The sequence below is a fragment of the Rhincodon typus genome, chromosome 10, assembly GCF_021869965.1.
Source record: "Rhincodon typus isolate 14 chromosome 10, sRhiTyp1.1, whole genome shotgun sequence".
Taxonomy (NCBI): Eukaryota; Metazoa; Chordata; class Chondrichthyes; order Orectolobiformes; family Rhincodontidae; genus Rhincodon; species Rhincodon typus.
Window position 1 is genome coordinate 9693819 of NC_063341.1, and position 14026 is coordinate 9707844.

The 14026-nt window shown below is 39.2% G+C and overlaps 1 protein-coding gene across 1 annotated transcript in view; it reads left to right on the forward strand.

Moving 5' to 3' along the window:
• The window catches only part of LOC109935099 (BMP/retinoic acid-inducible neural-specific protein 3-like), a 103901-nt gene that overhangs the window by 70749 nt on the left and 19126 nt on the right, over window positions 1–14026 (forward strand). The window contains exon 4 of the mRNA XM_048602029.1: window positions 6701–6806. Coding sequence (XP_048457986.1) covers window positions 6701–6806 — 106 coding nt within the window. The remainder of the gene's footprint in view (window positions 1–6700; window positions 6807–14026) is intronic.

Here is a 14026-nt window from a genome sequence, read left to right on the forward strand (position 1 = left end):
CCATCACATCACATGTGATGTCATTAGAGAGTGTGGTTTAGTCTGCAGATTGCCACCCCTTAGGCAAGGGGAGAGATTTGAGAAGGACAGCTGCTGAGGGAATGGAGCCCGCTGGTGTTACTCTGTATTGCAAACCAGCCAACAAAGCTAACAGACCCCCTCACCCAGCTATCACAGCACCCATCGGTCTAGCACCTCTTCCTGCATTCACGCAAGATATTTTAGTCCTGAAAGGTATGTCTATTTTCTGCAGCAATCACTTTTCATTCTGAGAGACAGATGGCTCCATTCTAATGGAATCAGACATTATGGAACACATAAGCTTGATTATAATGAGAGAGAAATAGCCCGACCTCAACATTTGAAAAATCCCAGTAGATTTCCCAAGACGTTGCTCATATTAAGTTGGGTAACAGATTATTTTCGCAACAGTTTGGTATAGTATATTGTGTAGTTCTGCTAATAAAGCACTAGGTAATATCTTGCTGTTGAGAGTCACTTCAAGGTTGCCAAGCCCAATTTAATATTATGTAAACAGAATCCCCAAGCTTAACCCAACCCTCATGAGCTCACTAAATTAAAAGACCCAAGTTAACCACTTAAAACTCTATAGTTCAAATATTTCAGGCACAACTGGGATATACCATCAGGTGAGACAAGGACAATAAATTAATAAATAATATCAGATTTTAAGTGCTAACAATTAAGATACTCATCGAACAACACACAACCATTTTGGTAACAAACAAAAGACACTAAATTATACTTACCAGAAATACAAGACAGACTTCCAACAGATCCAAAACTTGGCCAGGAGATCTCTTGCTTTCTCCAGACAATACACCTCAAGGCTTCACGTCAACAATCGTCCCTGAATAACTCTCTCAAAACTCAAGTTTCCACATTTACAGAAAGTCTGCGACTAGTTGTAATGAAACAGACACCACTTTGTGACCAATCTAAACTCAAACCAGACAGGATGTGGAGGTGCCGGTGTTGGACTGGGGTGGACAAGGTCAAAAGTCACACAACATCGGGTTATAGTCCCACAAGTTTAATTGAAAACACAAACACTAACTCCTTCTTCAAGTGAGCATCAGTTCTGTGACCCTTTGATCTTTTACTGAAAGAATCTGTGTCTGATACCACCTCTCTCACTATCACCTGAAGAAGGAGCAAGACTCTGAAAGCCTGTGTTTTCAAACAAACCAGGCAGGACCACACTTCATCTGCCCTAAGGATTCACATAGTACTCAAAGCATGGTACTTGGAACATTTATTATTTTTGGGACTAATCATCCCCCTTCTCCTCGTTAATTAAAAGTTGTTTTTAAAATGTAATTTGCCAATAATGCAGCAACAGCTAATCTAAATGGTCTTTCCCATCTGCATAAATTGCCTTAACATAGACCAATTAAGCATTTAGATTGTCATCATCTCTTAGCATGTCAAACCTCTATTCATTTGTGCGTCTGTGGCTTTAAGACCCAAAGACAGTTTTAGCTGATAAGATTCTAGATGCATCCTTCTCTACTATTCTCAGCCTATTTGTATCTCACACTGTGAATACTCCATTTTAAAATAAATAGTTACTGAGACTGATTAGTAAAAAAGAATCGCCTTTATTCACTAATGATTATTAATTGCTTATTTTTTAATTACATTATGGTTGAGGGGCATCTTCTCATAGCTGGTTCCCATGCATAATTTATGTTGACAGTGTTCTGTCATTATCAAGTGTGCCTGTGTGATGGCAAAAGATGACTTTTTTCAAACATAGTCTATTAATACAGAAAATAATTGTCTTTTTTCCTTGTTAGGCAAGCGTATGTGACTACATGTTCAGAAAAATTCTCTAGAGACACAGATTAACTAAAACTTAAATTAAAATCTACAACCCACCGTTACTTACAATAGATGAAACAGATTGCAAATCAGGAGATTTATGGAAGGGAGAAACTCAGTAAAATTACAATAATCAGAGAAATGGCACTGAGCAAATTATTGGATCTGCAGGTTGACAAACCTTTAGATCCTGATGGATGTTATCCTAGGTTTTAAAAGCAGTGATAGTGAGATAATTGCTGCATTTGTTTAAATTTTCCAAAATTCCCCACATTCAGGAAGGTTCCACTAGATTAGAGAATCACGAACGTAGCTTCTTTGTTCAAAAAAAGGAGGGAAACAAAGCAGAAAACCCAAGACCCATCATTTATCGTGGGGAAAATGCAGAGACTATCAATAAAAAAATTATAAGAGGGCACTTCAAAAAGTTTGTGGTAATCAGGCAGAGTTTTGTGAAAGGGAAATCATGTTTAACCAACTTATTGGAGTTTTTTGAAGCAACATGCTGTGACTAAAATGTGTAGATTAGGAGGGTCATAGGGGGATGGGTCTGGGTGGGATGCTCTGAGGGTCGGTGTGGACTTGTTGGGCCGAAGGGCCTGTTTCCACACTGTAGGGATTCTATGATAAAAGGGAACTTATGGATGTACTGTACTTATTCCAGAAGAATTTGATAAGGTGCCACATCAAATGCTACTGCAGAAATTAAAAGCTCAAGGTGTAAGGGGTAACATATTGGCATGGATAAAAGATTGTCTAGCTATTAAGAAACAGAGAGTCGGCATGAGCGAAAGCAGCTAAGATATTGAGGCTACCTTTGCTGATGACACAAAGGTAGTTTGGAGAGTAAGTTGTGAAGAAGATATAAGAAGGCTGCAAAAAGTTAAGTGAGTGAGTAAAATTCTGGAAAATGGAGTATGAAAAACATGAAATTGTCCATTTTGGCAGAAAGAATAAAAACAGAATCTGAATGGTGAGAGATTGAAGAGCCGTGGGATGCAGGGGGTTCCCAATGTCTTCATGCATGAATCGCAAAAGGTTGGGATTGAAGCACAGCAAGTAATGAGAAAAGCTAAGAGAATGTTATCACCTATTTTGATGAGAAGAGAATATAAATGTAGAGTTTATGTTTCAGTTTACACAGGACACTGGTGAGACCACCTCTACACCTCAACGCTATGCATTGTATTGGTCGTAAATGTTTTGGAAGCAGTTCAGTGAAGATTTGCCGGACTAACACCAGGAATGGGCAATTTGGCTTATGAAAAAAGGTTAGACAGGTTAGACTTGGATCTGATGGAGTTTACATGAGTAAGAGGTGACTTGCTGGAAATGTACAAGTTCCATAGGGGTCTAGATAGGGGTAGATGTGGGAAAGGTTATTTCCTCTTGTGGGAGATTCCAGAACCAGGGCTACTATTTAAAACTCAACAGCTGTCCATTTAAAACAGCGACGAAACAAAATCTTTTCTCATAGAGCGTTGTGAGTCCAAAAGGGTCAGAAGTATGTCCAATGCATTTGTTCTGCCATTCAAGGAGATTGGGGCTGATCTGATCATTCTCAACTCCACTTCAAAACTCCTTCCTTGAAAGGCAGTATAGAAGCAGAGTCTTTTAAATTTTTTTGGACAAAAGTAAATAGATTCCTAAATACAAGGGGCTGAGAGGCTTTTGGAGGTAGATGGAGAGTGGGATTGAGATGACTGGTCAGACATGATTTTATTGAATGGTGAGCAGTTGTGAGGGACGGGGTGACCTAGTCCTGCTCCTAATTCATATCCAGGTTGGAATACTTCAAGCCATAATTATTAATGAAACACAGGCTTAGTTAATCCAGGTCTGGTAGCAGCTGTAGAGAGAAAACAGTGTTGGTGTTTCATATCCAGTGACCCTTCTTCAGAACAATGCCATCACCTGTTTAAACATGAATACAGTGGTTTGTCTGAGACTGTGGACATAAACTTGAATTTTTCCACTCTGAAAAACCTGTTGGGCATGAGTTTTGTGTCCTGGCATCTTTTTGTTTCTGATATTTGCTAATTAAACTGAAACAGAAAGAGACATAGTGAAACAGCAGAGATGACAGTCTATTTTTTTTGGAATGATTGACAAACAGTGTTCCTGATGTAATTCACATGCATCACCCTCCTCAAATTGTTAGCTTGTTTGTTCACTGCAAAATCTACTCAAAAGACGAGAAACATCAAGGCTGTTCCTCATTTAGCAACAGCATTTGTTTGACAAATGATATGTGATGAAGTGTGATTTTTTTTCTCGACTATGAGGAGTTCATTCCAACCTCTGAATTTTGATAAATAGAATTGTGCCTTTTGGTGCTGGCTCTTGTAAGATGCAGTTAAACTGACTGATAGAAATTGATGATATCCTTATCAACCTCAGCAAAACATAGCTGAACAAGCAGTGCAAAGGGAATTGCTTAAAGAACTGCACTCTTCAGGGACTTACATGGATGGATTAACTGCCATGTTTGAGAAGCAGTATTTTATAATGTGCTCCATTAATAATAACTTTGTATTTTCTTCTTTAAAATGTAATAGTGTGGCTTTAGGGTCCCAGTTGCTTCAAAGTTGCTGACTCAGTCAAATAATGGAATATGTTCCATAAGCCTCTATTATAAAACAATGATAATTTAATAGAAGAAGACTGTCTGATGAAGAACTAAGTGGGAGCAGGCTGTTCAATGGGGAGTTGGTTACAAGCAGTTTATAAGGTGGAGAGATGGACTGGGGCTAGCCATGTAAGGATCTATGGTTTAAGCAAGCAGTTAGATAAAGAAAGACAAAGCTGGCTGGGAGCAAACTGTTAGACAGAGATGGGTCAGAGCAGACTATTAGAGAAACGTGGGTGGGGTAAGTTGTCAGAGAAATGAGTGAGTGTATCGATCCAAAGTCACCACTTTATTCCCACACTTTCCATTCATCGTTACTAAAGTTATTCAGATTGCTGTATTCCAAAATGTTAGTTTCTGAAAGAACTGTATCTATTTGAAGGAATAAATGCTAACTGCTGTTTTTAAATCATCTTCCTAGTCTGTTCCATTGGTTATCTGCTTCGCAGTGTTTGTTTTTATGGGTTAGTTTTGTATTCAGTTCAGTTGCTATTTCCCTCTGTTCAACTATTTTAGAGAAGCAGAAATAGCTTGTCATAATTGATATTATTTAGTCCCTTTTAAAGTTTTTGCAAAGATTTGTAGCTTGTGTTGTGGGTGAGATTGTTGACTTGCTTGTTGAGCTGGCTTATTTTTGTTGAGATGTTTCATCACCATGCTAGGTAACATCATCAGTGAGGCCTCCAATGAAGCGATATTGTTCTACTCTGCTTGAAATTTATACTGTCTGGTCCGTTATGATGAGTTGTGTCATTTCCGGTTTTTTTCTGATAGGTTTGTGTATGGTGTCCAATTCTATATGTTTGTTGATTGCATTATGACTTGAGAACCATGCCTCTAGAAATTCCCGTGTGTATCTATGTTTGACTTGGGCCGCAACTTACTTATGTGCTGTTTTCTGTATCATTGAAATAATTACAGTGTTCATTTTGTACTGAGGTGATCAGTGCCTGTTTTTGTAACTATAGTTACATTAATGACTGTAAACTGGCAGAGTTGCCTCCCTATTCAAAGTCACTTGTTGACTTTAGTAACATTCCAAATATCTTTACTCACTGTCAGTGCACATTGTTGTGACAGCTTCAATTTGTTGTCAATTGTAAACTCCAGATCTCTTTTTTCTTATTCCAGTATTTTCTTTCTATTTGAGTAACTGTCCCTCTGGGTTTTTAATCCTTACTTGAAGCACTTTGATGTCCCTACTTAGAATATCATCTCCTGCTTGTCCATCCAATTCTTGACCCTATTCAAATACACCTGTAATCTATATCCTGTGCACTTTGGATTATTATAATTTTGTTAGCCTTGTATCAGCTGAAAATTTAGTCAGTGTACTTATGATTCTTAACATGCGATCAACTGCAATCATATTAAACAATGGGAAGCCAAAAGCAGATACCTGTGGAAACCAACATGTTAACATGTAGCATTTGATGATAATCCTTTAACCATTATCTTGATAATTTGATCGATCAACCAATTACACAGCAAAAATAAGAGGATATAACACAGTTACAAGCAAGAAAAGAAGCAATAAGTAAGATTCTAGGGGAATTATATGTTTTTATATCATTATCCCCTAAATGGTCACATCAAGGAAATTCCTTTTTAAAGGCCACACTACCCGAGCAAACAAAATTATTCATTCACAGTGAGTAGAAAGTTCTGGAAGATCTTGATTGCAGTTGAAGTTTGAAAGTCAGTTCTGAATGAAAGCCCAGAATTTAACTGTTTTTGACAATACAAGATACTTAACATGAGTTTTAGGAAATGCAAAAATATGCAAATCAGTTGTTCCCTTAAATTTTATATATTTGCTGCAATTTCCTCTGAAATCCACAACTAAATTGCTCAATAATAAATGTAAGTAATTTTTTTCCAACCTCATATATAGATTTATATAATTGTAGCCAATGGGGAGGAAATTTGTTGATTTATGTATCTGGAGTTGGCAAGGAAAATAAAACTATTGATTTTCAAGAAATCAGTAAAAAAAACACACAATTTGTGTGTTATATGAGAGACCCCTCATAATTTTTTGTTCCAATATCCAAAATCACGTACTCTTCCTTCAAACCTCACGGCACTCATCCCTTGCAGCAAAAAAATCTCTGGATTGCAACATAAGCACTACAAAAGTGGAAATTCACTCCTCTGTAATATGATTAGATCTATAAGGCTACAAGATCTTCACTGATAATCTTTCCTCTATTTCTGATTGTCCAGGTAACTGAAACCAGAACAGGACCTCTTGGATGCAGTAACTATGACAACCTAGACTCTGTCAGTTCAGTTCTGGTACAAAGTCCTGAGAACAAAATTCACTTACAAGGTCAGTACAGGTGCGATTGCTCAAATTTCTCCTCTCATTCCAGTAACTCTTAACGTAAATTCCCTGTGTTTTGCTTTTTCTCTTATTCCCCCAAGTCTACGTGCAATGGATGAAGCTTTGTTCTATTATTCATGTGTCAAGCTGGTTATTGCACTACATCATGTTATTTCAATTAAATCAGTAACAACTGCTGGGGTTCCAATCACTTGCACAAAGAACAAAGAAAATTACAGTACAGGAACAGGCCCTCCGAGCCTGCACCGACTAAACCAATAATTTTTCATAATACTTAATACTAAAACTTCAGGATTACTTGCAGTCCATTATATTATCATTGTAGCACAATTTTAGAAAATGTATCTGCAACTCTTGTTATTCCATTTGTAGTCAAGGTTGTTTGCAGAAGTTCTCTGTAGCACTCCTTTTGGCATTAGTATAATAAGAATGAAGGAAGAAGGGAAATGGGGGAAAAATGTAGCTCATGTAGCCCCTTGGATCTGCTGCTTTATTCAGTATGATCATGGCTGAAAACGTACATCTTCTGCATTTTCTTCCTCTCTCCATATAGCCCTTGATTCCTCAATCCATTTTGGTATTTTACTTGAATATATCCAACATATCCACAGCCCTCTGAGGTGAAGATTTCCAGAGATTCATACATCGCTGAATGCAGAAGGTCTCCATCTTACTGTACATAGCTGACCCCTTCTTCTCCTATGCCCTTAGAATAAACTCCATTCCAGGGACAACATCCTCATGGCAACAACCCTGACAAACTCCTCAAGAATTGTACATATCTCAATGAGCTAACCTCTTGTTCTTCATATTTCTGGATGCTATCAGCCCATACTCCTCATACAAAATCCACCAAGGAATCAATCTTTATTGCACTCCTGCTAAGGCAAGTCGATTCTTTCATCAGAAAAAAGACCAAAGCTGTATGCAGTACTTAGGTGTAGTTGCAGCAATTGCATTTCTTCCTTTCGCACAACAGCCCACTTACATTCCTGCTTTCATATCAATTTTCATATCAATGACATTCTAATAGCAAAAGTTCTCTTGAATTACTCCTCAGTGTCAGTTTTTTGGCCCAGTTTTCCTGTGTCAGTACGATTTCTACACTTTCCTAATTTACTTACTGTTGATCCTTGTTTTTCATGAAAACATGCTTGATTTAATTTTACATTTGGATGCTATGACAGAAAGCCCAGAGATCAAGTGGTGAGAATGTATTGTAGTTTACTGTATATATGGAATTGCATGAACAGCTAACAGGGAACAGATTGAAACCTGGAGAGCTCCAGAATTCAAAACAGAGTGACAGATTTAATCTAAAGATGAATGCTGAGTGAGTGCAGCCTTTGACTCAGTAAAATGTTCAGAACACTTTACATAAACCCTCTTCAGTCTTTTGCTTCCAAATTTAATCCAGCCGCAGAGCAGCCTAATTATTTACAATCTGCTTTGTTCAATAGCATTTTTCTCATTATGCAACCCAGCATATTTTAGCTCACAGCTGTATTTGTTTAACATGAGGTGTACCTCTTAGGATTGCATTACATTTATCTACTGAGCAGCCCTTTTCATTGCCAGTAGGTTGAAAGAAAAGAAGTATAAAGCTCATGTGCGAGAAAAAAAAATACTTTTAGTCGTAAATAGGTTACCACAAACCTTGGGACATTAATAATTGCTTTATGGACAGTGAAGGACTTCAAAGTGTGTTTGCTGTGGTGATTTGGAGAAATAAACCATTTAATTTTGAATGCCAAAGCTTCACAATGAGACCTATTAGTGATAATTTTACCACTGTTTAATATAGCTCTTAGCCTGAAACGTTATAGCACACGAAGTGGCCATTTGACCCATTGTGAGTCAATCTATGGCATATGGACTGCAGCGCAATTCCACCTTCTCAAGGGCAACTAGGGATGAGCAACAAATACTGGCCAGCCGGCAAAGCATACATCCCATAAAGGAATAAAAATAAGGGATGGTAATGAGGTCAGCCAGGGGGACCTCATAGAATATGAGTTCACTGATTGGGGCTCTTAACCTGGTCCAATTAGGAGAGCCCTGGCTAACAGATATAAACAGGAGCATCAGGGATTCAGTTCACGCTGGCAGCCAGCTCTGAGCTAGCTATGGCAGTGTCATGTATTCGGCATATGCAAATAAAGGGTGACTTGGTGCCAGGATACCGGCCTCAGGTGAAGTTATTTCAGTGCCTGCACCAGCTTGTTAAATGACCATCATTACTTAGTGCCAATCTCCGACTTTGTTCCTGTATTCTTGTACATTACTGTTATCCAAATAATCATCCAGTGCTCTGTTAAACCCTTCAATTTCGCCTCCACCACACTTCCAGGTGGTCCATTCTGTACCCTAAATGTTCACTTCACCCTTGCTTCTTTTGTAAGCATAACTGAGCCTTTCTGTTCCCTCTTCAAAAAACTACAGCAAGTTAGTTGAACACAATTTTCCCTTTAGAAATCCATGCTGACTTTTCTCAATCAACCCACCTTTCTTAATTTAACTACTAATTCTATCCTGAATAATTATCTTTAGAAGCTTTAGAAGCTTGGACATTAAATTGACTGGTCTATAATTGCTGGGTTTATCCTCACAAGGATAAATGTTTATTTAACAAGGCTGTCGTGTTTTTAATTTTCTAGTCTTCTGGCACCTCCCCTCAGAAATACCTTTTCTGAAGAAGGGTCCAGACCTGAAACCTCAGCTTTCCTGCTCCTCTGATGCTGCCTGGCCTGCTGTGTTCATCCAGCTTTACACTCTGTTATCTCAGACTCCAGCATCGGAAGTTCCTAGTATCTCTGGGGTAGATCAGTGTTGTATGTTCTCCACTGTTTGCTTAGATAATAGTTAATCACTAACTGACCTGCATTTATTCACCTTAGTTCCAAACAGATAAAACCTTTATCTAATAACGGCTGATCGATCTCATTTTGAAATATTCTTCATCTTTGGAGTAGGATTGGGGCAGCACGGTGGCCCAGTGGTTAGCACTGCTGCCTCACAGTGCCAGGGATCCATGTTCCATTCCACCATCGGGCGACTGTCTGTATGGAGTTTGCACATTCTCCCCGTGTCTGCATGGATTTCTTCCAGGTGTTCCGGTTTCCTCCCACAATCTAAAGATGTGCTGTTTAGGTGAATGCTAAATTGCCCATAGTGTCCAGAGATGTGCAGGTTCAGAAGACTAGGCATGGGAAATGTTGGGTTACAGGGATGGGTGAGTCTTGGTGGGGTGTTCTTTGGAGGTCGGGTGTGGACTCAATGGGCTGAATGGTCTGCTTTCACACTTACGAGATTCTATGACTCTTCCAGATTACCACTATCTTTGCCTTCATCGACTTGCCTCGTAAGGCTAAATTTCACCAATCCTCACTTACTAAAAAATCTGTGATCACCCGGGAGACACTGAGATTTCAGGAGCTAAGGTGACAAAACAAAGACCAGGAAGTTAAGCAAGACCTGATGTAGAAAAGGTAATGAGTAGCAGAGCGTACAGGATGGATGGGACAGTTGAGTCTGAAGATGAAAACACTATGATTGGGAGTTTCCGGGACAGCTGGATGGAGATAGAGCAGATTTAGCATTGTGAGATTACATGGCTTTTTTTGATGGAGCTGATAATGGGATCAGTAACTCAGCTCAGTATTGGAGTAGGCAAAATGGCACAGCCTTATGTTTCCGCTTGTGAAAATGACTAGGGAGGGGCATGAAATAGGTAGAGAGAGGTGGTACTTTACAGTCAAAGAAGATTGGCTCAGTTTTTTCTGACCATTTCACTGGAGACAGTAGTTTATTCGAGTTTATAAAGTGGATGAGAAATTTGACAATACAGAAGCAGTTGTTGGGAAGTGCTCATACAGGCAAGGAAAAGACAGAATTGGGTGTTATCTCTGCATGTGAAAGCTGATTCGAGGTCTGCAGGCAGATTTAAAGAGGTGGGTTGGATTTTGTTAGCCTCTGGAGAAACACATTGAAGGTATTACTTTGAGATGTGTATACAATAGTTGTACAGATAAGAGTGGAATCAAGACAGGATCAGAAAAGAGGATAACAATGGTGTGGCCAGCCAGTTTCACAGGTTGAGGAAAGATCAAGGGGAATGATATGGATAATGCCGACTAGCCATAATCATCAGAGATTTCATAAAACTTCCGTAAGTGCCACTGTGATGCTGCTGCAGAGCTACAGATTGCATCTGAGAAATTTAAATGTGGAGTGGAACAAAACAGGCACTGATTCGGGATGTGTTAACACATTAAGAATTTGGGAGAGGAAAGGAGATGAGAGTAAAATGGCAGTTTGCTGAAAGGGGTAGGTGGAGGATTTTTTTTTGTTTGTTTCAGGAGGTTATATTGATGGTCTTGGATGAGACAAGTACTGAAGTACTGAAGCTCTACACCTTGTTATCACTGATCTACCCCGTATTTATTGGAGTATATGTTTGATTTTTGATCAGCAGAAGGATGGCGTTTCCAGACTCCTCAGGATAACTATCTCCTGCATAAACTTTGTCGTCCTGTGCAAATTCTGCAAAGTAACTGTAATTTAATTCTAATAAAACTTCCCACAGATTTGTCTCTGCCACCTTTTCCATTCTACCAAGAGCTCTTGCTCTCAATGGAAAGGAACCCAAAACTCCAAATAATGTTCAATAGTCACTTGCTCATTAATTTGTTTCTTTTTTGAGAACAGTTTCTGAATTCACTTGTTTGACAATTAAAAAAAAATATTGAAGTGTGAGGTCATCACTTGAAACAGAGCATTCTAACAACTAGATTTTTGGTGAATTGATTTGACTTCATATCCAAATTTTTGGCCTTTTCTGCTTTTGAAAGTAGATCAGATTCACTACTGTTACATTGAAGAAAAATATAACATTTAAATTTTCCCCTCTTTCGATTGTGTTAACTCTCATTGAGAGGCACACACGCAGTATAATGACCATCAATGCCAGCTCTTCATGTGTGGGCCTCAGCGCTGATGACATTTTCGTGACATTAGCTACCACAACTTGAGAAATTCCACTGTGATTGAAGTCAGCAATTGTGAAGCTGGTAACATTTCAGAGGAGTAAAACCTGTTTTAGTTAGAGATTTCCAGACATTGTTGGTATGGCATGAAAGAATTTCACCTTGGGTATCCAGAGACTACCTCTGGATATCTTGATAATTGCACGAAAAAGAAGTCAGAGTGTGAATTAAGAAGAAAACAACAAAAATGCTTAATAACAGAAGCCTGCTGCGTCCCAGCAGTTATTGTTTTCCACACAAGCACAGATTCCTTTTTCAGAACCTTCTGCTTTTTCTTGCCAAGTTGATTAGCAACCCAGCTGACTGATTTGGCACATATGCACACACTCCTTTGTTTTATCTCGGTCTCAGATTGAGGGCATATGCACAATTGTGTCCAGTAGATAGGGCTGTACTGCTCCCTTCGTTACTTATTCTGAATGCGGAGGTACTGGTGTTGGACAAGGTCAAAAGGCATACAACACCAGGTTATAGTCCAACAAGTTTATTTGAAGACACAAGCTTTCAGAGTCTCACTCCTTCTTCAGGTGTCCTTCTTAAGGACTGAGACTCCGAAAGCTTGTGTCATCAAGTAAACCTGTTGGGCTATAACCTGGTGTCGTGTGATTTTGGACTTATTCTAATGGTTCAAGAGAAAGAGGAGCTTCCGTGGACCATCGTTGTGAATATACGAGGAAAGCAAAAGATTAGAAAATGATTTGGCAGGATTGGATGATAGCTTTGCTGTATTGTATCAGCTTGACTGAATGATATTATGCTTGCCTTCAGATAGTTGTGGGTTCAAGTCCCCTACTTAACTTCTTCTCGTATAATCTAGGATGGCACTTCAGTGAAGTACTGCAATATCAATGACTATTTAGTTTTGAACAAAATCTTTAATGGGGACCCATATGTTTGTTCAAGAGGGTGTCAGAGATCCCATGACACTATTTGATAAGGAGTTGGAGGTTTAGTTGGTATTTTGGCCAATATTTATTTACATTCAATCAGAGAGGTTAATAGTTATCCATAATATTTGTAGATAGCAGTTCTGTTATGTGAACTGTTCAGCTCTGGCTTTGTTTTTCCAATAGTGGCTTAATTTGTATGCACAGACATCTATCGCAAAGCATATTATGTGAAGTACATAGAAGCATCGCAGCCACCAACACAAATAGTGACTGTACTTCATGAGCAAGGAACATTTACAATGCCTATACAAACTATTTTTAATTGATTGATTGATTTATTGTGACATGTATCAAAACACAGCAAAAAGCTTTGTTTACGAATGGTAAAGGCAGATCACAGCAAACAAAGGATGTACAGATCAAAAAGACTTAGAGGCATAACCTATATGCAGCTTACATTATTTGAGGCCAGAGTCTGTTCAACAATCTGATAACAGCCGGAAAGAAGCTGTTCCTGAACCTGCTTGTGTTCAGGCTTCTGTATGTTCTGCCTGATGGAAGGGGTTGTAGGAGATCATTACCGGGGTGCGATGGGTCTTTGATGATGTTGGCCACCTTTCCGCAGCAGCGAGGCATGCAAATAGAGTCCATGGATGGAAGATTGGCTTCCGTGATGGTCTGGGCTGTGTGCACCACCTTCTGTAGTTCCTTACGGTCCTGGGCAGAGCAGTTGCCATATCAGGCCGTTATGCACCTGGACAGTATGCTTTCAATGCTGCATTTGTAGAAGTTGGTGAGGGGCCTTATAGACATGTCAAATTTCCTGAGGCACCTGAGGAAGAAGAGGCGTTGTTGTGCCTTCTTGACTGTTACAGTTACGTGGGAAGTCCAGGACATGTCGTCGGTTATCGTCACTCTGAGGAACTTGATGCTCTTCATCCTCTCAACCTCAGTTCCGTTGATGTAGATGGAGACGTGTTCTCCTCCTTTCTTTCTGAAGTCGATGATCAGTTCTTTAGTTTTGCCGATGTTGTGAGACAGATTGTTTTCATTGCACCACGTCACAAGCCCTCTATCTTCCTTATGTATTTTGACTCATTGTTGTTAGATCTCCATCCCACTGCGGTGGTATTGTCAGCGAACTTGTAGATGACATTCGTTCGGAATTTGGCAACACAGTTGTAGGTGTACAGGGAGTAAAGTAAGGGGCTTAGGTCACAATCTTGGGAGGCTCCAGTGTTGAGTGTTATTGTGGAGTAGGTGCAGTTCC